General features: G+C 45.2%; 1 protein-coding gene across 1 annotated transcript in view; it reads right to left on the minus strand.

Annotated features, from left to right (window-relative positions):
* The window catches only part of LOC106563158 (matrix metalloproteinase-17), a 91,500-nt gene that overhangs the window by 9,167 nt on the left and 57,025 nt on the right, over positions 1-25,308 (minus strand). The window contains exon 4 of the mRNA XM_014128425.1: positions 11,275-11,561. Within this exon, the coding sequence (XP_013983900.1) occupies positions 11,275-11,561 (287 nt within the window). The remainder of the gene's footprint in view (positions 1-11,274; positions 11,562-25,308) is intronic.

The raw sequence follows: 25,308 nt of genomic DNA on the forward strand, positions 1-25,308 counted from the left end.
TCCTAGGGTTGTCATCTGATGAAGATCATCAAAGGTTAGTGCTACATTTAGCTGTGGTTTGGGTTTATGTGACATTATATGCTAGCTTGAAAAATGGGTGTCTGATTATTTCTGGCTGGGTACTCTGCTGACATAATCTAATGTTTTGCTTTCGTTGTAAAGCCTTTTTGAAATCGGACAGTGTGGTTAGATTAACGAGAGTCTTATCTTTAAAATGGTGTAAAATAGTCATATTTTTGAAAAATTTAAGTAATAGCATATCTAAGGTATTTGAATAACGCGCCACAGGATTCAACTGGCTGTTGAGTAGGTGCCCATAGAGGTTAAACAGAGGAGTGGAACAAGGAGGATTGCGCCCTGGTCCAGGTGCGGCAAATTTGTCAAATTAACGCCTCTGCTGAGGGCACCCCCGCTTCGGCCTCTTGTTCAGGAAACGGGGGGGGGCGAACCCAAACTGATACTCGAAAGGCGATAGTTCGGCAGTGTGTTGTAAGCATATTCAGCCCAGATGAGGAACTTGCCCCAGTTGGTGGCTTGAGTGGAGACAAAACAGCGGAGGAACTTCTCCAGCTCCTGTTTGACCCGCTCAGTCTGCCCATTCGTCTGTGGGTGGAAGCCAGAGGAGAGACTCCCGACGCCCCCAACAGGGAGCAGAAGGCTTTCCAATACTGCATGACAAACTGGGTGCCACGGTCCAAGACAATGTCCTGTGTGAGTCCTTGTAGTCGAAAGACATGGCTAATCATGAGATCAGCTGTCTCTTTGGCTGAGGGCAACTTGCATAGGGCGATGAAATGGGTGACCACCAGGATAGTGGTAAGCCCTTGGGATGGAGGTAACCCCATGATAAAGTCTAGGGACAGGTGGGAACCAGGACCGGTTGGGGATGGACAGAGGTTGGAGCAACCCAGCCCGTTGCTGTCGTGAGGACTTTCTTTGGGTACAGATGAAGCAGGCCGTAGCGAAGGATCTCAGATCATCAATCATGTTGGGCCACCACAATTTCCACCTCAGGAACTCCAGTGTCGAATTAACCCCTGGATGCCCTGTTCATTTAGAGGAGTGTCCCCATTGTAGTACTCGAGAATGGGCTGAGCGTGGAACATAGAGTCTGTTAGTGGGACCACTGCCGGGGTCAGGTTCTCGGTCTGGGCTTGTCAGTCCGTGGTCTCAATACTCCATACCACAGGGGCCACAATGCGGGAGCTGGGGATGATGGGCTCGGGGTCTTTCTCCTCGTTAGAGACATCATGTTGTTTGGACAGGGCGTCTGCTTTCTGGTTCTTGGATCCCAGGCGATAGGCTAGTGTGAAGTTGAACCTGTTAACCTGTTAGGGCTAGGGGGCAGTATTTGCACGGCTGGATAAAAAAAATGTACCCGATTTAATCTGGTTACTAATCCTACCCAGTAACTAGAATATGCATATACTTATTATATATGGATAGAAAACACTCTAAATTTTCTAAAACTGTTTGAATGGTGTCTGTGAGTATAACAGAACTCATTTGGCAGGCAAAACCCTGAGACATTTTCTGACAGGAAGTGGATACCTGATGTGTTGTATTACCTTTAAACCTTTGCCATTGAAAAACACAGGGGCTGAGGAATATTTTGGCACTTCCTATTGCTTCCACTAGATGTCACCAGCCTTTACAAAGTGTTTTGAGTCTTCTGGAGGGAGATCTGACCGAACAAGAGCCATGGAACGATGATGGCCCATTAGACACCTGGCGCGCGAGTTCATGTTGGGTACCCTCGTTCCAATACGTTATAAAAGAGTATGCATTCGTCCACCTTGAATATTATTCATGTTCTGGTTAAAAAAGGCCCTAATGATTTATGCTATACAACGTTTGACATGTTTGAACGAACGTAAATATATTTTTTCCCCTCGTTCATGAAGTGAAGTCCGGCGGGCTTAGATCATGTGCTAACAAGACGGAGATTTTTGGACATAAATGATGAGCTTTTTTGAACAAAACTACATTCGTTGTGGACCTGTGATACCTGGAAGTGACATCTGATGAAGAGAATCAAAGGTAATGGATTATTTACATAGTATTTTCGATTTTAGATCTCCCCAACATGACGACTAGTCTGTATCGCAACGCGTATTTTTCTGGGCGCAGTGCTCAGATTATTGCAAAGTGTGATTTCCCAGTAAGGTTATTTTTAAATCTGGCAAGTTGATTGCGTTCAAGAGATGTAAATCTATAATTCTTTAAATGACAATATAATATTTTACCAATGTTTTCTAATTTTAATTATTTAATTTGTGATGCTAACTTGACTGCCGGTTATTGGAGGGAAACAATTTCCTCAACATCAATGCCATAGTAAAACGCTGTTTTTGGATATAAATATGAACTTGATAGAACTAAAAATGCATGCATTGTCTAACATAATGTCCTAGGAGTGTCATCTGATGGAGATTGTAAAAGGTTAGTGCATCATTTTAGCTGGTTTTATGGTTTTGGTGACCCTGTCTTTGAATTGACAAAACATTACAACTCTTGTAAATGTACTGTCCTAACATACTCTAAATTTATGCTTTTGCCGTAAAACCTTTTTGAAATCGTAAAACGTGGTTAGATTAAGGAGATGTTTATCTTTCAAAGGGTGTAAAATAGTTGTATGTTTGAAAAATTTGAATTTTGACATTTATTTGGATTCAAATTTGCCGCTCTTGAAATGCACCTGCTGTTGATGGAGTGCACCACGGGGGGGACGCAGGCGTCCCACCTAGCCCATAGAGGTTAAAAAACAGAGCCCACCGAGCCTGGTGAGTGTGCAACCTCTTGGCTTCTTGAATGGAGACCAAGTTCTTGTGGTCCATCCAGATCACGAAGGAATGAGGTGCCCCCACCAACCAGTGTCTCCACTTCTCAAGGGCCCACTTAACTGCCAAGAGCTCCCGGTTGCCAGCATCGTAGTTGCATTCCACCTTTGAGAGCTGCTTGGAGAGAAAGGCACATGGGTGCAGTTTCCTGTCCCCCTCATTCTGCTGTGAAAGGACCGCTCCTGCTCCGGTATCCGAGGCATCCACCTCTACCACGAAGGGACGAGCAGGATCAGGATGAACAAGGATGGTCCGGAGGTGAAATGTCGAGCTCCTTTAATGCCCTGTCAGCCTCCGGGGTCCAGCAAAACTGGGTCTGGGACTGACGGGTTAGGCCTGTGAGAGGCGCTGCCACCGCACCAAAGTTGAGTATAAAACGTCTGTAAAAATTTGAAAAATCCTGGTCTTGTTTGAGTGTCAGTCGGTGACCACCATGCAGGATGTGTTCTGGAAGGGTCTTGGAGAAAATCAGGATGTCGTCGGGGTAAATAAAGACGAAACGATTCAACATGTCCCTAAGAGTGTCATTGACCAATGCCGATGAGTTCGATAATCCGAATGGCATGACTAAATAATCATAGTGGCCACTAGGGGTGTTAAAGATAGTTTTCCATTCATCTCCCTCCCTGATTCTCACCAGATTGTAAGCATTGCGAAGGTCCAGTTTGGTGAAAAATTGGGGCCCTTGGGCAAGCTCCAAGGTGGAGGACATCAGGGGTAGGGGGTAACGGTTCTTAATCATAATCCTGTTCAGCCCTCGGTAATCGATGCAGGGACACAGACCCCCATCCTTCTTTCCCACAAAGAATAAGCTTGCGCGAGCTGGGGATGTTGAGGAACGAATGAAGCCTGCCCTCAGCGACTCCCGGATGTAGTCGTCCATGGCTGCCGCTTCAGGGGCCGAGAGGGAGTAAAGAATCTGAATCTGCAGAGGGATGGGGCATTTCACGCAGGGGATTTGTAATTCTCTGGCGAGGTCCTGATCAATGAAATGATGCGTGGCCCCGGAGTCCACAAAGGCTTGAATATGGTGCTGATGGTTGTCCCAGTGAAAGGGTCAACGGTAGTGACAGATGGTGACTGGGTAGCCTGGGAGTGACTACACAGCTTGTCAGGGTCTCCCCCTGTCCTGGCGAGCCCCTGTGTTTCCCGTAAGCTCTGGGCATGTAGAACAGACAGAGATGGCCGAGACCTCCGCAGTAGAGGCAGCAGCCTTTCCACATGCACCTGTCGCCTTCCTGTGGGCTCAGACGTGTGCGTCCCAGCTGCATGGGCTCCTCAGTACTGGGGAAACCAGGATACTGGGAGGGTATCAAAGGGGCGCTGTCTCACTCATTCTTGGATGCGGTTGTCGATCTTCAATTCAAGCGTTATCAGGGACTCGAGTTCCTCTCCCAGTTTCTGAGAGGCCAGTTCATCCTTGATAGAGTTAGATAGACCCTGGTGGAAGGCAGTGACCAGTGCCTCAGTATTCCACCCACTCTCGGCAGCGAGGGTGCAGAACTCAATGGTGAAGTCAGCCACTGGTCTGGCCCCTTCGCGGAGGTTGAAGAGCCGGCTCGCCGCTTCTTGTCTGCCGATTGGGTGGTCGAAGACTCGTTGCAACTCGGAAATGAAGACTGATATCAAATCAAATTTTATTGGTCACATACACATATTTAGAAGATGTTATTGCGGGTGTAGAGAAATGCTATGGAGCTGCAGGATGGTGGCTGCTGTTCCCACACCACCGTTGCCCATGCCATGGCTTTACCCGAGAGTAGAGAGAGGATATAGGTGATCTTGGCCCGATCGGTGTGGAACAAGAAGGACTATAGCTCGAACACCAGAGAGCACTGTGTTAGGAACCCCTTGCATTCCCGGGTGGCCGTCATACTACTCAGGGGCTGGGATCTTCGGTTCCCGGTGCCGGTTCCCTGGGAAATCTACGGTGACAACTGGAGCACTGGGCGCTGAGACTTAGGCAGTGGCTCTTCCTGGGTTGTGGGTGTGCATTGGTTGGAGGGAGTCGGTAAGTGGCTGGAGAGTCTCTGATATTTGGGAAAGTTGTTCTTGCTGTCACCCCAGCAGTGCTCCTTGGTGGGTTATAACATTCTTGATCTGGTCGATCTCTGCTGGGTCCATGCTGGAGGCAGACGCTTGCTGTGACATGAGGTAGGACCCAGGAGCAGAGAAGAGAACCAGACGAGGAACCAGTGGTTTAGAATAAACGTAAATACCTTACTTGGAAAAAGTTCAACAGTAGGTACAAAGTAAAACTGGGACAACAACACACACTAGGACTCGAAAACCTACTCAGGAGACAAACACACACAGCAAACAAATCAAGCATCTGCAAAGGGTAACAGAAAACACACATCTCTTAAAAGGGAATCATAATTAGTAATAGAAAACACCTGAGTGTCATAATAGTCTCTAGGGTGGTCTCTGCCGCCCTCTTGTAACAGGTGGAACCATGACGCCAATCTCCTGTTCCTGTAGCGTAAAGCAGCTTGATGTACAAGTACACCGCCTGGATAGGACGCTAGTCTATTGCAGGGCCTTAACCCCAATTGATCTCCTTAATGTTGGGTGTCAAGCAAAAAGCAAATCGTTTTTTCAGTCTTTGATATGACTCGGCCGAGAATCAAACTCCCAACTTTTCAATCTCAGGGTGGACACAGTGTTTTTCTCTTACTTCTGAACTCATCTTCATATAGTTACAGTTAAGAAGAGTGGCAGGCAGGCACAGAGGCTTTTAATGCTTTTAGGGTAGTGGTGCAGAGAGATAGTTATGGAAATGCAGTCTGATCCACGAGCTGTCAGTCACAGACGAGCATGGAGGGACACCTGGAGCGAGGGCAGCATGATAGAAATACCGCTCCTCTCCTCCACGGCTGAATTTGCTTAAAAAAAGAAAGAAAACCTGTTTGTCTGGCTCTGCTAAGCAAGACCAAGAGTTCTAACCTGTGGCTAAGAGATTTCGATTGCGGCTCTACCATCCACCAAACTCGGTGTGGTGTGTGTTAGTGTGCCACAGCTAGCTAGGTTCCCTGGTGCTTTGTGTGTGGCTAGCTTTAGATTAGCACAGGCTTGGCTGCGTCTCAGGGTCATGCTCAAACACAGACAAATGAGAGAGTTGGTGATAGATTCACTCCTGGTTAGTGCAGCCACCAGGGCGAGGAAAGCCCAATACATGTTGTAATCTAAGGGAGCACATTGTGCAGAAATGGAATGGAGAAATGGTGGAGGAGGAAGGGAGAAAAGGGAGGAAGAGAGGAAGAGATAAAAGGAGGGAGAGAGGTTATGGTACCATGGTACCATTTCCTTTACAAGGAGTATGCAGGGTGGAGGAGGAAGCATCTGGGCTGGGATGGGTGGCAGCAGGAGGTACAGAGAGAGAGAGAGAGAGAGAGAGAGAGAGAGAGAGAGAGAGAGTACAGGCCAGATGGAGTCTGTCTGTCCCATTAGATTTAGGGATGGGAACCTTTTCTAAAAGCAAGCCACAGGTGGCCAGAAAAGGGTGCTTCTAGGAAAACTTTAGGAGTCTGTGGAGGATGAGAGGAACAATCCCCTAATCCCTTTTAGAGTCCTTTGTACACTGACTACAGCAGGTTCAGCCTTGTGACTGTTTACTCAGCCAAAATACTATCAGCTTTGTGGAACCTGACTCCATGCCCCTGTGACCATCTCCAAATATGACTAGGGCTCCATTTCGATGTCTCTCTCCATTCCTCAGGAGAGGGCTGCTGTTCCTCTGTGGTGATGGCGACGGTGGTGATGGCGTACAGCCTGTTAGCCATGGGGTGCACCCTGGTCTCTGAGGAGCCAGTCAGCCAGAGCAGGGAGACTAAATGACTGGCTGACAGCTTGATAATGTGGATGAGCAGGGTGGAGCAATTTCTACCTTCTACCATATCATTCTCTTCTCTGTCTCTCTGTCTCTCTCTTTCTCTCTCCCAGTTTCACACAAACATGAACACACTCAAGTGTGCACACGCACACAGGCATGAACCAAAGCCAAAGTGAAAACACACCTGCTTAATGAGCCTTTTGTTTCGGCCACCGTAAGCTGTCTGCATTAGCGAGCAATCAGCTGCGAGATAATGAATAAAAGCAATCTGTCAGCTGTCAAAAACAGCCTTCCATTTATGTGACTCAGGCCCCAAGAGCCTACCCTGGCCACCACATTTGATGTCACCCCTTACAATCAACCAGTGGGGAGCAGAATGCTAGCGAACTTAAATGGAGCATTCAGCATTCTTCTAGCTCCACTGTTCTTCAAATGCCCATTTTAAATCCAGTGGTAATTACGTCCATTAGCAGATGGCCCTCAAAGGGTGGAAAGTTGTAAGGTCCTGACAAGAACAATACAATGAGAGATGTTTTCAGAGAATAGGCAAGGGGCGAGAGGAAAAAAAAGGGTGAGAGGAAAAGCAATTACTCAAGTCCTTATTCCTTTGATAATGCCCATCCTTCTTAAGAAGATTAGGGCCCAGGACGTCTACTGAACCTCCGCATTTCACTTCTAGCGCTTGACCTTACAAGTTACCAACCTCTCCAAAGATGATCTTCTTGTTGGAAAGCTGCAGCAACAACAACCCACTCCAATATCTAGGATATTGGGGGAAAAAAGCCAGGGCCAGGCCTTGAATCCTGTTGCAGACTGACTGAAAAGGACCTGAATGAAAGAAGCACCTGTATGGCTCGCTGTTATGACAGAAAACTAGGGACAACTAGTTAAGGTTTAACTCCCCTTTCTAACCCAAAGCACCAACAATGTTTTCATTAAGCATGTCAAAGAATGCAATCCTTCAGTGTCTTAAAACACAACAATAACCATATCACACATACATGTACATAACATTTGTCAAGGTAAGGCATTGGTATCAGTTTTAGTAAGAGATCTTCGAGATTAGTATCCTACTGTGTGGGGGGACTAAGAGTCGCGGTGTTGACCCGACGGACTGTGATGTTGAGAAGAAGTTAAGAGATGCTTAATTAACTGTCTTTCCTGCGCCTTGGCGACTCACGTCTGCCACCAGAGAGTCAAGGATAACACGAAACGCAAACAAACACAAATAAATCCAAGTGCTGAAGGACTAGGAAATTATACAAGAAATCAAGATGGTGGTTTGGGGCGTTCATTCGTTTCAGTAAAAGGGTTCATATCATAAGCAAATACTGGAGCGATCTCATTCCCTGTGTGGGTTGAGAAGGGTAAATCATAATATTTATCATCATCATTATCCTTCACTTCCACCTCCTCATCATCATCATCATTTATTCATGCAGTGATGTGAGATGGCTTGGAGAGAGGCTGGATTTTCCAATCATCTTCCTTCACTTTCTCCCACTTCATTAAATCTAACCCTCCATCCGCCAACCCTCTCAGTGTATTCCCTTGACCCCCACCGCCTCTCTCCCTCCCTCCCTGTCTGCTCCACCTGCCAGTCCCCGTGTAGGCAGCTGCTGCCTGCCTGCCCGGCCTGGTCTGGCCTGGTGGGAGCCCTAATTGGAGCAGACTGAGCCACTGTCCAGGAGCATATGGCCCCCAGGCCTCCTGCAGGACAGAGGGAGACCAGGGCACGGCCTGGCAGCCTGGCCCCATCACCAGGCATACAAGCTGGGCCAGTCTGCATCACGCAGCCCCGCTTCTCTCCTACCCCCCCACACTGAGGTCTGGGTCCCACAAGCAAGCATACAAGGCCCTCCCTCATCCTCCATTCGGCAAATCAGATCAGTACTCTTGCTTCCTGTTTAAAAGCAGAAGCTGAAACAGGAAGTACCTGCGATTCGCTTCGTTGGGAAATGGTCACCAAAATCAGAGGATATGCTTCAGGACTGCTTTTGAGACTCCGCCGATAACATCGACGAGCTAACCACCTCCGTCACCAGCTTATTAGAAAATGCATTGGCAATGTTGTACCCACTGTGAGGGTTCGCTGCTTCCCCAATCAAAAGCCCTGGATTAACATCAAGGTTGGCGTCAAACTAAAGAGCAGGGCTACCGCACACAGAGCTATTGTAGACAACCCTGATGCTACGGCCGAAGACAGGAAGTACAAGAAGGCCCATTATGACCTCCGCAGAGTCATCAAACGAGTAAAAAGACAATGTAGGAAAACGGTGGAATTGTACTACACAGGTACCGACGCATGCCACATGTGGCAGGGGCTACAGTCTAGTACGGATTAGAAAGGAAGACCCAACCGCGATCTGCACAACGGTTCCTCTCTACCAGACGAACTCAATGCATTTTATGCACGCTTTGACAACAGCAACGAGCCGGGAGTGAGGGCCGTCACCAACCCAGAGGACTGGGTGATCTCTGAGGCAGACGTGAGAAGGGTCTTTAATCAGGTCAACACCCGCAAAGCCGCAGGCCCCGACAGTATTCCAGGGCGCGTTCTCAGAGTAATTTTCAACCTCTCCTTGTCCCAGTCTGCAATACCCACATGTTTTAAGATGACCACAATCACCCATGTTCATAAGAACTCTAAGGCTTCATATCACAATGATTACCAGCCTGTAGCACTCACTTCCATAATCATGAAATGCTTTGAGAGGCTGGTTACGGCACACACTATCTCCATCATCCCAGCCACCCTAGACCCACTCCAATTTGCATACTGCACCAACAAATCCATAGATGACGCAATCTAAATTGCTCTCCACACTGCCCTCATCCACCTAGAGGAAATGGGGGGGACGAACACTCCCCCATCCACATCGATGGGTTGGCAATGGAGCAGGTAGACAGCTCAGTGTCCAAATCACCAAAGATGTAAAATGGTCCAAACACACCCACACAGTCAAGAAGAAGGCGTGAATGCGCCTCTTCACCCTCAGGAGGTTGAAAAACGTTGGCATGGGCCCTCAAATCCTTAAAAGGTTCTATCGATGTACCATTGAGAGCATTTTGACTGGCTGCATCACTGCTTGGTATCTCAATAGCACCGCCCTCGATCGATTGCGCAACAGAGGGTTGTGCGGACAGAGCAGTACATTACCGGGGCCAAGCTCTCTGCCATCCAGGACCTCTTCATCAGGCGGTGTTAAAAAAAAAGGCCTGGAAAATCATCAAAGACCCCAACCACCCAAGCCATAGACTATTTTCTCTGCTGCAGCACGGAAAGAGGTACCAATGGGCTTCTGACACCAACAGGCTTTTGAACAGCTTCCATCCCCAAGCAATACGACTAATAAATAGCTAACAAAATAGCTACACAGACTGAGATTACCTTATATCTTTATTTACCTTTTATTTCAGTCTCTATGCACACTCACAGGGCCCTACACACTCACACACACTGCGACACTCCAACACACACACAAACACTCACTTACGCCATAATTGTCTCACTCACACATAATATGCACATACTTTTATACTGACTCTACACACCCACGCACATACAACAGGCTGCTACTCTGTTCATCTTATATCCTGTTGCCTAGTCACCTTACCCCTATACTGTACATATCTACCTCCATCACTCCAGTATCCCTACACATTGTTCATATGGTATTGGAACTGACTTTTTAAATATATGCTTACTTATTTACTTTATTGTGTATTTCATATTACCTATTCTTATTTCTCTAGTATTTTTTCTTCTAGTATTACATCATTATTGATTATTGCATTGTGGGGTTTTGAGTTTGCAAGAAAGGCATTTCACTGTACTTGTGCATGTGACATTAACACTTGAAACTTGGGTCCGTTTGTCTTTGGGAGGGGGCTGAATCTGTCCTGCCCTGTTAGAGAGGTAATGGGCCAGCATACATCACACATTACGTCACCTCTTCAGATGTGTTTGGCTGTCTATCTTTGGAGGTATTGGGCTTGGCTAGAGTGGAACGTGAATCTATAAACTGTAGGATCTGCACTTCTGGGTGCTCTCAGCGGTTCTAGTCTCATCATAGACAGGGAGACGTAGGTGGAGCTCATTCTTGAGAAAAAGAGACCAACATTTTCCAAAACTGTCTGCACTGGCCTGCCACCCTCTTCCTCCGTCTGTCTCGGGAAGGAAGGAGAGGTAAGGTCATAACAGAGAAGGCATGACTTTCTCCATCAGAGATGGACAGGGAGGGAGCGATGGGAAGCGACATTGTGTCCACTCAGTCTAATGAAAATGGGAGAGGGGAGAGGGAAGAGGAGGTGGGCAGTCCTCAGCCGAGCAGCCGAGCAGCAGCAGTCAGACTTAATGATTAATGAGAGCATCCCTGTGTCTGGGAGCATTTAGTAGATCTGATCGACCCATGGCTGACCGACCAACCGCTGGAGCTGCAAGGTGTCACTGGGCATCACACACATGCACCCACGTGCAAACTCCTGGAAATGTACTTCATACACATAAATATAATGAACAAATTAACATGATATCACATATACAATACATGCACAATACACACTAGTCACTGAAGGTACAGTAAACCACCAACCACTCACCTGGTGATCTGAAGGTCCAGGCTTCATCATCATCAAAGTGAGTGTCCCCTGCCGTGAACCTCTCTCCGGGGAAGAAGGCGTGTGCCACGGTGCCTCCCGGCCCATCGAAAGGGTACCCATCGTTGTGGTCGGCCTTGGTGAAGTCGATCTGTATGTCTGCGTCGTTGCCCGCCACTTCATGGAAATTGAGGGGTGAGATGTCACTCCAGACCTTGAGGGCATAGTACATGAGAGCTCGTACTGTATCTCGACCCAACAGAGGAGACTCCTTAGGAAAGGTACGAATCCTGGAGATGGAGAGGAGAAGAGAAGAGGGAGAGGGGACCAGGTGGGAGAAGAAGAGAGGAGAAGAGGAGAGGGGACGAAGGAGAGGATGAGAGGAGAGTGGAAGCAGATGGAAGTAGGAACAGGGAGAGAGGAGGGCCAGGCAAGAGAGGAGAACAAATATAAGAGGAGGAGAGAGAGTGAGAGGTCAAAATTAGAATACAGTACAAGTACACTGGCAGAGCTGCATTCACTGTTCAACAAAATGTTAGCTGATGCCAAAATATTGCCAGTTCATGCATGACTACAGGGCTTGTTTGCAGATACCCACTGATTGTATCTCCTTTTCCATTTCATGGCTTGGTGAGCCCTCGTAGCTGGAAACACATTGACCATAGTATTAGAATACATCAACATCTTTGAACTGAGTTGCGGAGTGAGAGGAGAAAGACACAAAATTAGATTTTTTAGGAATAACTTTTGAGGTACTCTCCTCCCTCCCTTCTCTCGCTCTCTCTCGCTCTCTCTCTCACACGCTCTCTGTCTCCCTACCTCCCTCTCTCCCTCTGCTGCAGCAGTAATAGGATTTGAATAAACAGTGGGGCAGTCATACTCTCGCCCTCTCTATCCCCTCTCTCTATTTCCTACCCGTCTTCTTTCACTCTCCTCTGTGTGTGATTGTCCAAACCATACAGAGGGTGATTGGGAACCCACCGTGCCACTCCCACACACACATCCCCTCTCCTGCGAGGGCCATTTGGCCTCTCCACCCCAGACCAGATCGGTAGGAAATGTATGTAAAGTTCACCTGTTAAAGCTTGAGGCCCGCTAGGAGTCACCCACACACACAGACCCCCCCACACACACAGACCCACACACACAGACCCACACACACACAGACCCACACACACACAGACCCACACACACACAGACCCACACACAGTCCCACAGATCCACACACACACACACACACACACACACACAGACACAGACCCCCACACAGACCCCCACACACAGACCCCCACACCCAGACCCACACACACACAGACCCACACACACACACAGACCCACACACACACAGACCCACCCACACACAGACCCCCACACACAGACCCACACACACACACAGACCCACACAGACATAGACCCACACACAGACCCCCCCCACACACACACAGATCCACACACACAGAGTGGGATTCACTTAGCTAGCTATCCTCCATTCTCTATCCACTAAGACCAGGACTATCACATTCCCCAGCAACAACCCCAGACCAAACACACACTCAATAGCATTATTACAGGTGTCTGGTCAGCCGTAGTGTAGGAATAGCAGCTTGCTAGCCAAGGTCAGAGGCAGCCTCCCCTGCATCACAGATACACCTTAGAGACTGCTGCCCTATGTACAGAGTCTAGATCTGACAAGCGAGGTATGTGATGTCTCCAATTTCTTTGAGCATTCAATATGGCTCAGTGTTATTGTACAGTCATTGTTGATGTGTCGATCATTTTGGACCCCACTGTAAGTAGATACATTTTTTGTTGTTTTGGCTCTGTACTCAAGCACTTTGAATTTGACCTGATAAAATGACTATGTAGCATGTCTATGTATCATATGCAGACTGTCAGCTTAAGTTTGAGGGTATTTTCATCCACATCGGGTGAACCGTTTAGAAATTACATCACTTTTTGTACATAGTTTCCCCCCACTTTAGGGGACCAAAGGTTTTGGGGAAAATTCACTTATATGTGTATTAAAGTAGTCAAAAATGTAGTATTTGGGCCCATATTCCTAGCATACAATGATAACATCAAGCTTCTCACTCTACACACTTGTTGGATGTATTTGCTGTTTGTTTTGGTTGTGTTTCACATTATTTTGTGCCCAATAGAAATAGATGGTAAATCAAGTCTCCCAGGCGCAACTCAAATGTTGACTTTTCGTTTGCAAGTCCAGTCACAGCTCCTGCAGTCCTGCAGTCCCATAGTCTGATGACTCAGAATAAGAGTGGAAAAAATGAAAAAACGAAGAACGTTGAAACAAAGTCATTTTTCTCTTTCTCACTTAAATCTCTCAGCAGGATTAACCTCCCTAGCCCTGATATGAAATGAGCTGTCTTTCTCTCTTCATGGAAACTTATATATGCAAACACACAGATTCTCTCTACTGACAGACATATGCAGACACACATGGACACGCGCAGGTGTGTTTAAAGGATGTCACGGATTCTTGCTTAACAAGTACCTCTTCCTCCTGATTCGGCTCACACCGAGGCTCAAACCCAGGACCTCTGCTTTGAAAGCACATGTGACCGCCCTCCCAGAGCCTCTTGCCACTCTTATCAGTTGCGCCACATGAAAAGCTAGCTGATCGGCTATTTGGTTGCGCAAGTGGACACACACACACACACACACACACACACACACACACACACACACACACACACACACACACACACACACACACACACACACACACACACACACACACACACAAAAAACATCGTGCTCTTGTACACTAAGGACCTGGGGAAGAGTTGCAGGGGTACTATTTGAAGGATGTGCCTATTTGAAGGCTAGAAAAGAAATTGCAGCTCTCGACATGTTTAATTAAAAGTAGCTCTCATGCTAGAAAAGGTTGGAGACCCCTGCTCCAGGGAGAGCCCTGTGTGAGTCTCTGTCAGCCCTGACCGAGACAAGTCTTCTTCTCTTTGTTCCTCTGAAAGGGACTGCCACCTCTGTCCTGCTAAACTGTCTATGGCCGTGAGAAAATAATAGGAATGGTCGCTGACACAGGGACTTAACAGTAGCTCTTATTCTATTAACTTTGACACACTGGGCTGAGTAACAACTGAGTGTTAAAAAAGATCATCGCAAAGTTAAAATGCAGTGAACTTGTGAGGTTTAAAGATAGTGTCCTTCAGCAGGATAATACTCCCGTCCCTCGATAAATCCTTTGTCAGGAGTGAGTCCCATCTTCCTCCATCTCCCTGTCAGAGTGGCTATCCCAGCCGTCAATCACGGCTCTAATGATGACAGCACAGGGAGAAGGGTGGAATTGATGTGGTGTCCCCTCGTTATTAGTATCACTTTATGGTAACACCCTCATCATTAGACCACCCAGCTATGGTACAATGACGAAGTGATGGGGCTTCCTTAGGTTCCTTGGGTCTGTCCTTTGGTTCACATACACCCGACTCTCCCCTCCCCTACTGTATCCCTAAAATATATATTTCCTTAACACTTGTGTGTGTGTGTGCACCACTGGACATATGTGACAACCTATACTGAATCCAACTTATCACTCTTATCCATGCTCTTTCTCTGATCCATTGTATGCGTTAAGTCACTCAAATCCAAATAGGAACCAGAGGGTACACTAAGGTCATGGTGACAAAGTGACTGATGCTTATAATGACTGTCTCCTTCCTCCAGTGCAGCATGCTAACCCCAGCCAGCCAGCCAGCCAGCCAGCCAGCTGGACTAGACAGACAGTACAGGGAAGTGAATCAGAGCTCGAGACCTACAGACAGACAGACAGACAGACAGGAAAGTGAATTAGAGCAGTAGACAGAAAGACAGACAGCTAGACAAACAGATAGACATGGACGTGAATTAGAGCAGTAGACAGACTGACAGAGAGCGTGAGAGAGAGAGCGAGAGAGAGAGAGAGATGGAGAGAGGGAGGCTGCTCTGCTTTCCCCACCTATCTGTTCAGGTGATTAATACATCCGCTAACGAGCAGGAGGCTGTCTGCTGGGGGATAATGGGCTAACAGTGTGTGATGAACTGGACTGTGTGTGTGTGTTTGTGTGTAGGTATTTGCTTGTGTGTATCATTAGGAGGCCGTGTCTTCTGTCTAACTATAATGTGATTTATGCTTGATTCTGCAGGCTCTGTACGGAGGGGGTGACGCCAATGCAGATCCTCCGGAGCCTCGCAGAGGCCAAATTGAGCCGTGCGCCTTCCAAATTTTGTTGATGGTAGGTGGGGGCGGTACATCCTGTATAAACACACTCCCTTTCTTGACAACTTCTTTCACAACAAACATGGAGAACTTTGATGAAAGGCGTTTGCAAATATAAACATCTTCATGATACCTCGTGTAGGGATTTGAAAGACATGAAAATGCAAATAGTCTGGGTAGTCATTTGATTAGATGTTCAGGAGTCTTATGGCTTGGGGCTAGAAGCTGTTTAGAACCTCTTAGACTTGCCTTGCGGTAGCAGAGAGAACAGTCTATAACTAGGGTGGCTGAAGTCTTGGCAGGAAGCTTGGCCCCAGTGAATTACTGGGCTGTACGCACTACCCTCTAGTGCCTTGTGGTTGGAGGCCGAGCAGTTGCCATACCAGCCAGTGATGCAACCAGTCAGGATGCTCTAGATGGTGCAGCTGTAGAACTTTTTGAGGATCTGAGGACCCATGCCAAATCTTTTCAGTCCCCTGAGGGGGAATAGGCTTTGGTGAACCCTCTTCATGACTGTCTTGGTGTGCTTGGACCATGTTAGTTTGTTGGTGATGTGGACACCAAGGAACTTGAAGCTCTCAACCTGCTCCACTACAGTCCTGTCGATGAGAATGGGGGCGTGCTCGGCCATTCTTTTCCTTTGTCTTGATCACGTTGAGGGAGAGGTTGTTTTCCTGGCACCACACGGCCAGGTCTCTGACCTCCTCCCTATAGGCTGTTTCGTTGTTGTCGGTGATCAGGCCTACCACTGCTTGTCATCTGCAAACTTAATGAAGGTGTTGGAGTCTTGCCTGGCTGTGCAGTCATGAGTGAACAGGGAGTACAGGAGGGGACTGAGCATGCACCCCTGAAGGGCTCCAGTGTTGAGGATCAGCTTGGCAGATGTGTTGTTACCTACCCTTACCACCTGGGGGCGGCCGTCAGGAAGTCCAGGATCCAGTTGCAGAAGATGGTGTTTAGTCCCAGGATCCTTAGCTTAGTGATGAGCTTTGAGGGCACTATGGTGTTGAACGCTGAACTGTAGTCAATGAACAGCATTCTCACATACGTGTTCCTTTTGTCCAGGTGGGAAAGGGCAGCGTGGAGTGCAATAGAGATTGCATCATCTGGGGATCTGTTAGGGCGGCATGCAAATTGGAGTGGGTCTAGGGTTTCTGGGATAAAGGTGTTGATGTGAGCCATGACCAGCCTTTCAAAGGACTTCATGGCTACAGACGTGAGTGCTGTGGGTCAGTAGTCATTTAGGCAGATTACCTTAGTGTTCTTGGGCACAGAACAGTGTTCTTAGTCCTGAATCACTACGAGTGGTGCGTTTTAAGAGGTGCAGACCAATTTATTGGATGTGTATGACTCACTCCGCTATCTTCTGCTCCCCGAAGCGCAAGAAGTACTAATGCTCTGACTTCTGTGGAGGCTGAATCGCCGTAAACTCTGTAGGCCACTGCAGATGGCGGATTGACCATAAACCGGCTCTAATGCTGGGGCTGTTCTGGGTTCATGTCACAACAGCTAGGTCCACCAACCTCCGCTCTCCTCAATCGCTCTCAGTCTCAGCCAATCAATCTTCATCATCACACTAGTCAGTTCTGAAATCAGCCTATCATGGTGTCCTATACATTACTCCAGTCAACGATAGCGAGTCGCATGACATCAAGGCATTATTACTGGATTTACCATGATCATTGTTCCATACTTCTCACTGTTAAAGGGATACTTTGGGATTTTACTTCCACAGAGTCAGATGAACTAGTGGATACCATTTTTATGTCTCTGTGTCCAGTATGAAGGAAGTTAGAGGTAGTTTCGCAAGCCAATTCTAACTAGCGTTAGCGCAATGACTGGAAGTATATGGGTATCTGCTAGCATGCAGATAAAGGGCCTCAATCCCGAAATATTCCTTTAAGTGTTGTCTCACAGGTGACTAGTCTATCCTTTGACATCAAATCGAAATCACCCAGTCTCATACTTTCAAAAAAATAATATGATACATGGACAACAAAACAACACAAGATCAATCCCTAGTTTGGGGTTTAAGATACAGTATTATATGTTTGTGTGTTCCTAAAATAAAGCCTGTTTTGGACTGGCTGTGAGTTCTGCCTCTGCTATTGATTATGTTACAAATACCTCTTCCTTCAATCGGTCGATATGGTAATCCAGCCCAATAGAGAATAACCTTCGCTGACAGGCTAGGGCTGCTAGCCCACTAACAAGCCACAGGAGGTTGGTGGCACCTTAACGGGCTCGTGGTAATGACTAGAGCGGAATATGTGGAATGGTAACAAATACATCAAACACATGGTTTCTAGGTTTCCATTCCATTTGCTCCATTCTTCCCATGGCCTCCTGTGCCATGGGCTCTATTTTAACGAACCCAACGCAATGGTAAATGTAAGCGCAGGCTGTAGCGCTATAGGTTCTGGGGTGTGTCATAAATATTTTAGCTTTTTTTACTATTACAATTATCGGTGTTTGATGAATAATCAAGTTGTGGTAGTGTCGAGGCTTGGCCACTCACTGGCCAATCAGAACGTGCTCCATGGGGAAATATGTGGTTGCTTCCAGTTGTGTATTTACAATCCTTTAATGTATTGCCTTGGAATCAACTGTAATTCCAATGTTAGTCTGTTATAGTTTGTTAAATGGCTTTTAGAAACGAAATAACTAAATATATGTCACGCCCTGACCTGAGAGAGTGGGTTTGTTTCTCTATGTGGTTAGGTCAGGGTGTGGGGTGGGCATTCTATGTTTTGTATTTCTTTGTGTTGGGCCGAGTATGGTTCCTAACCAGATGCAGCTGTCTATCATTGTCTCTGATTAGGAACCATACTTAGGCAGCCTTTTTTCCACATGTGTTTGTGGGATCTTATTTTTTGTATTGCTTTGTGTGCCTACAGAACGTGACGGTCGTATTTTCTTTGTTCATTACTTTTTATCGTGTTCTGAGTAAATAAATCACAAGATGAACATATTCCACGCTGCACCTTGGTCTACTCCTTTTGACGAACGTAACAATATAGACCTATCTTTGCTAAATACGTTAACTTGAACCCATTTACAGTCCACATTGTTCTAAGTAATTGCATGTCTTCAAAATCATTCACACTGATATAGAGGCTAGGCCTACTGTAAATTATATTATGGCTGAGCATGGACATGGCAAACATTGTCAAAAAGCAAGATTAAATTCATTATTGATAAGGCCTAAACAAAGCGAAACAACATCTTGTTTTAAATATGCTATGTCACACTTACAGGCACCATAACTTCGGCCCGTGGGCATATAATATTAAAACAAAGCAGACTATGGAGGGTTTTACTCACATCCAAACTTCTTACAGTAGCTGGACAAGATCCAATATAAAGAGAAAGGGAGCATGTCCACTTACTAGACTAGACTGCTTTAGAATACTAGACTGCTCCCAAAAGGCCTATGTTTTCTGAACATAATCAGAACACATCTTACAGATCACATCGCATTCACACATCTCCAGAAATTGCATTGCATGCGCGCAACGCATAAAACCAGGAAGGTGAATCATTCTAATGAGATTGGTTGTAATAAAATGTAATGAAAAACAAGTAATCTGTTTATAAAAATAAATTCTCTGTTCAAATATTTTTTATTGAACACACACAAGAATGGTGTATAGGTATTTTGTAGAAAAGACAACTATGAAATTCTTATCTAAACATAAAAGAGAAGACAGAAACAAAAAGACCCAGAGTTCTAGGTACAAAGTAAATAATACAAAACAAGGACATGTAAACAGAAAGAGGGCAGATGTCACCCCCCCCCCCCCCCACACAGCACTGAACGGTCCAAGTAAGAGAGGAGAGGCTGCCAGATTTGATCAAATGTTGATAATTTATTGTTCAGAATATATTTAATTCTTTCTAAGTGTACAGTGTTTGCCAATTCGCTGAGCCATAATTTGGTAGAGGGAGCTTCCTTCCTTTTCCGAAACAACAAGATATATTTTTTGGGCCGAAATGAGACTAAGAGATTAGTTGTTTTTGGGGGTTGGTTAATCTGTTTAGGGTTTCAGACACTCCCAGGATGATCAGAAGCGCGTCTGGGTCAATTGAAGTGTCCAGAACTTCAGAGAGTATCCTAACAATTACACACCAATAACAATACAAGTTAGAGCATAGGGCAAAGCAGTGGAGTAGTGTACCCTGCACAGCATGACATTTATCACACATAGGGGAGGTATCAGGAAATATCCTATGCAGCTTAGTTTTGGAATAGTGTAATCTGTGTAAGATCTTGAATTGTATGAGATGGTGTCTGGAGTTAATGGAGCAGGTGTGGATATACTCCAAGCTATCTTCCCAGTCTGCAACAGAAATGTTGTGCCTAGCTCTTCTTCCCATTTTGCCTTAATGGCATCTGTAGATGGTGTGCTAACAGATTGAAAAGCGTCATATAGACGAGAAATCAGTTTGCCTGAGGTGGGACAAATGTTGATGCATCCGTCAAACATGGAAGGTTTAGCATTTCTAAATGTAGGAAGATGTTTTCTAACATAGTCTCTAATCTGTAGGTATCTGAAAAAGTTACTTCTGCGAAGATTATAGGTTTCCTTCAACAAATCAGAGGCAAAGGTCCCTTCTATATATAGATCCCCTGTGGTATTGATCCCTAGCTCTCCCCATCACTCAAAGGTGTTATCAAGGTTAGAGGGGGCAAAGGAGGGATTCCTGGCAACAGGGAGCATGAATGATATTGGTGTAGGGTCAAAGTGGACTTTAATTTCCTTCCTGAGAATTTATTCTATATCCTGAGAAGGTACCAAACAAATTCATCAAATCAAGAATAGCTGGAATACTAGACTGGGGTTCTGTTACATAGAGGAGAATGTCATCTGCGTATAGTGATATCTTATTTAGAGTATCTTTAGTATTATAGCCGTGTATTACTGCATGAGATCTGATTGCCTGAGCGAGCGGATCAATGATTAGAGCAAAAAGCAGAGGCAACAGCGCACAACCTTGCCCCTCTATAAAGGTTAAACCGGGGCGACAATGATTGGTTAGTGAGTATTCTCGCACAGGGGTTCCTATATAAAAGCTGGATCCATTTTGTGAACCCATCTCCAATATTACATTTCTGTAGGACTGTGAATAGACAGGACCACTCAAATTGGTCAAAACCCTTTTCGGCGTCCAGAGATATAACGGCAAGGTCCACGTTGGGTAACCTCTGAGAATACATAATGTTGAAGAGGCGCCTGAGATTGAAAAATGAGTTTCCGTTAGGGATAAAGCCATTCTGGTCCGAATGGACCAATTTTCCCAATAAAGTGCTAAGCCTATTAGCCAGAGTTTTTGCTCAAATCTTTTTGTCTGTATTAAGGAGAGATATTGGTCTGTATGACCCTACCACTTCCGGATCTTTACCCTTTTTATGAACAACTGTAATAAACGCCTCATCGAAAGTAGGTGGGAGATCTCCATCCTCAATGGCCTGAAGCAACATTTTGTGCAGGTAGGGAGAATGTTGCTGAATGTTTTAGAGAGGAATCCATCTGGGCCCAGGGTCTTGCCACTCTTTAGAGATGTAATTGTTTCTCGAATTTCTCCAAGAGATATTACCTTATTCAGGAAATTGGAATCTTCCCGGTTCAGGGCAGGGAGATTACAGTCCTCCAAAAAGTTTTGCATAATTAAGGGATTAGGATCTGCTTTAGATGTCTTGTAAAACTGACGAAATCTGTCATTGATGTCCTTGGGGGAAGAGAGTAATTCCCCAGTTGCAGATTTAACTTTGTGAATCATTTGGTCACTCTCAGTTTTTCAAAGTTGTCTGGCAAGTAATTTGTGTGGTTTGTCACCAAACTCTAAATATTTTTGCTTGGCATAGAGAAAAGATTAAGCAATTTTAGTTGAGAGAATCTGATTATATTCAAATTTCAAAGCGGTAATTTTTAAAAATGTTTCTCCATAGATGGATGACTAGCATTCTCCTTATCCAGTAAGTGAATTTGTCCCTCCAATTCTACTCATTTTTCTCTGTTTTGCCTACTCTTGGCAGCCTGAATGGAGATGATACAGCCTCTCAAATAAGCCTTCACTGTTTCCTACAATAATGCTGGGGTTAGTCTCTGTGTTGTCGTTGGTACAGTGCCTTGCAAAAGTATTCATCCCCCTTGGCGTTTTTCCTATTTTGTTGCATTACAACCTGTCATTTAAATTGATTTTTATTTGGACATACACAAAATAGTCCAAATTGGTGAAATGAAAAAAAATACTTGTTTCAAAAAATGTGAAAAAATCAAACGGAATAGTGGTGTGTGTATATGTATTCACCCCCTTTGCTATGAAGCCCCTAAATAAGATCTGGTGCGACCAATTACCTTCAGAAGTCACAACATTAGTTAAATAAAGTCCACCTGTGTGCAATCTATGTGTCACATGATCTCAGTATATATACACACCTGTTCTGAAAGGCCCCAGAGTCTGCAACACCACTAAGCAATCGGCACCACCAAGCAAGTGGCACCATGAAGACCAAGGAGCTCTCCAAACAGGTCAGGGACAAAGTTGTGTAGAAGTACAGATCAGGGTTGGGTTATAAAAAAATATCCGAAACTTTGAACATTCCATTGAGCAACATTAAATCGATTATTAAAAAAAGGAAAGAATATGGCACCACAACAAACCTGCCAAGAGTGGGTCGCCCACCAAAACACACGGACCAGGCAAGGAGGGCATTAATCAGAGAGGCAACAAAGAGACCAAAGATAACCCTGAAGGAGCTGCAAAGCTCCACAGCAGAGATTGGAGTATCTCTGCTGTTTGGTGTTCGCCAAAAGGCATGTGGGAGACTCGCCAAACATATGGAAGAAGGTACTCTGGTCAGATGAGACTAAAATTGAGCTTTTTGGCCATCAAGGAAAACGCTATGTCTGGCACAAACCCAACACCTCGCATCACCACGAGAACACCATCCCCACAGTGAAGCATGGTGGTGGCAGCATCATGCTGTGGCAGATGTATTTCCATCGACAGGGACTGGGAAAGTGGTCAGAATTGAAGGAATGTTGGATGGCGATAAGTACAGGGAAATTCTTGAGGGAAACCTGTTTCAGTCTTCCAGAGATTTAAGACTGGGATGGAGGTTCACCTTCCAGCAGGACAAAGACCTTAAGCATGCTGCTAAAGCAACCCTCGAGTGGTTTAAGGGGAAACAGTTAAATGTCTTGGAATGGCCTAGTCAAAGCCCAGACCTCAATCCAATTGAGAATCTGTGGTATGACTTAAAGATTGCTGTACACCAGCGGAACCCATCCAACTTGAAGGAGCTGGAGCAGTTTTGTGCCAAGCTTATAGAGACATACCCCAAGAGACTTACAGCTGTAATTGCTGCAGAAGGTGGCAATACCAAGTATTGCCTTTTTTTGTGTGGGGGGGGGTTATTCGTTATGTTATTTTGTCTTATTACTTGTTTGTTTCACAATAAAAAATATTTAGCATCTTCAAAGTGGTAGGCATGTTGTGTAAATCAAATGATACATCCCCCCCCAACAAATTTTTAATCCATTTGAATTCAAGGTTACAAGGCAAAAAATAGGGAAAATGCCAAGGGGGTGAATACTTTCGCAAGTCACTGTAAGTGCCATCCTGGGTCGACCCATGAGATAAGCAAGCTATAACATCTCAAGGTTATATTGCGTGAACAATGCTGGTCTAAACATAAACCATCTGCAACCGATATAGACAACAGTACATTTACATATTGTGGGTTGGGAGATCGGAACAAGGACTTAGCCCCAATCAAAAATAAATAAATAAATATATATATATATATATATATATATACACACGTGTATATATGTGTGCATGTACACATGCACATATGTGCACACACACACACACACACACACACACACACACACACACACACACACACACACACACACACACACACACACACACACACACATATATATATACATACAGTTGAAGTCGGAGGTTTACATACACCTTAGCCAAGTACAATTAAACTCAGTTTTTCACAATTCCTGACATTTAATCCTAGTAAAAATTCCCTGTATTAGGTCAGTTAGGATCACCACTTTATTTTAAGAATGTGAAATGTCAGAATAATAGTAGAGAGAATGATTTATTTCAGCTTTTATTTCCTTCATCACATTCCCAGTGGGTCAGAAGTTTACATACACTCAATTAGTATTTGGTAGCATTGCCTTTAAATTGTTTAAAACTTCATAAGCCTAGGAGTCCCGCTAGCGAGACCACTTCCGGTGAAACTGGAGGGCGCGCAATTCAAATAAATAATCATAAAAATTATGGCTATTAAACATTTAGGTACATACAAGTGTCTTATATCGGTTTAAAGCTTAAATTCTTGTTAATCTAACTGCACTGTCCGATTTACAGTAGCCATTACAGCGAAAGCATGCCATGCGATTGCTTGAGGACGGCGCCCCACATCAAAATATTTTTCCACCGGGACACAGGTTTCATAAATTCACAAATAGCGATTAAATATTCACTTACTTTTTGAAAATCTTCCTCTGATTTGTCATCCAAAGGGTCCCAGCTATAACATGTAGTGTCGTTTTGTTAGATAAAATCCTTCTTTATATCCCAAAAAGTCAGTTAAGCTGGTGCCATCGATTTGAGTAATCCACTCGTTCAACATGCAGAGAAAGGAATCCAAAAATCTACCGCTAAACTTTGTTTCAACAAGTCAAAACAGATACCCTAAAATATAATCAAACTATAATATTTCTTACGGAAAGAAGTATGTTCAATAGGAAACCGATATTAGCAGATGCGTCTTGTCTTCATCGTGCGCCCAAACATGAATTTTCAAGACTGTGTCCCTGTACTAAAACTCATATTTCTTATTCGTTTTGGAAGTTACAAGCCGGAAACCTTGAGGATAGACTGCTGACACCCTGTGGAAGCCATAGGAATTGCATCCTGGGAGCTAGAATTCAGTATGCACCTTTAGTTTCCATTGTAAGAGCATGGTCTCTCAAAAAAGAAAATTCTGGTTGGTTTTTCTTTGGATTTGCTCCTTACATATCTATTGTGTTATAGTCTCCTACATTATTTGAACATTTCTACAAACTTCAAAGTGTTTTCTTTCCAATGGTACCAATTATATGCATATCCTGGCTTCAGGGCCTGAGCAACAGCCACTTTACTTTAGGCACGTCAGTCAGGCAGAAACTGAAGAAAAAAGGACCTAGCCCTATGAAAACTTGGGTCAAACGTTCTGGGTATCCTTCCACAAGCTTTCCACAAAAGGTTGGGTGAATTTTGTCCCATTCCTCCTGACAGAGCTGCTGTAACTGAGTCAGTTTGTAGGCCTCCTTGATCGCACACACTTTTTCAGTTCTGCCCACAAATTTTCTATAGGGTTGAGGTCAGGGCTTCATGATGGCCACTCCAATACCTTGACTTTGTTGTCCTTAAGCCATTTTGCCACAACTTTGGAAGTATGCTTGGGGTCAATGTCCATTTGGAACACCCATTTGCGACCAAGCTTTAACTTCCTGACTGATGTCTTGAGATGCTGCTTCAATATATCAACATAATTTTCCTCCTCGTGATGCCATCTATTTTGAGAAGTGCACCAGTCCCTCCTGCAGCAAAGCACCCCCACAAGATGTTGCTGCCACCCCCGTGCTTCACGGTTGGGATGGTGTTCTTCGGCTTGCAAGCCTCCCCCTTTTTCCTCTAAACATAACGATGGTCATTATGGCCAAACAGTTCTATTTTTGTTTCATCATTTCTCCAAAAAGTATGAGCTTTGTCCCCATGTGCAG

The sequence above is a fragment of the Salmo salar genome, chromosome ssa11 (assembly GCF_905237065.1).
Source record: "Salmo salar chromosome ssa11, Ssal_v3.1, whole genome shotgun sequence".
Taxonomy (NCBI): Eukaryota; Metazoa; Chordata; class Actinopteri; order Salmoniformes; family Salmonidae; genus Salmo; species Salmo salar.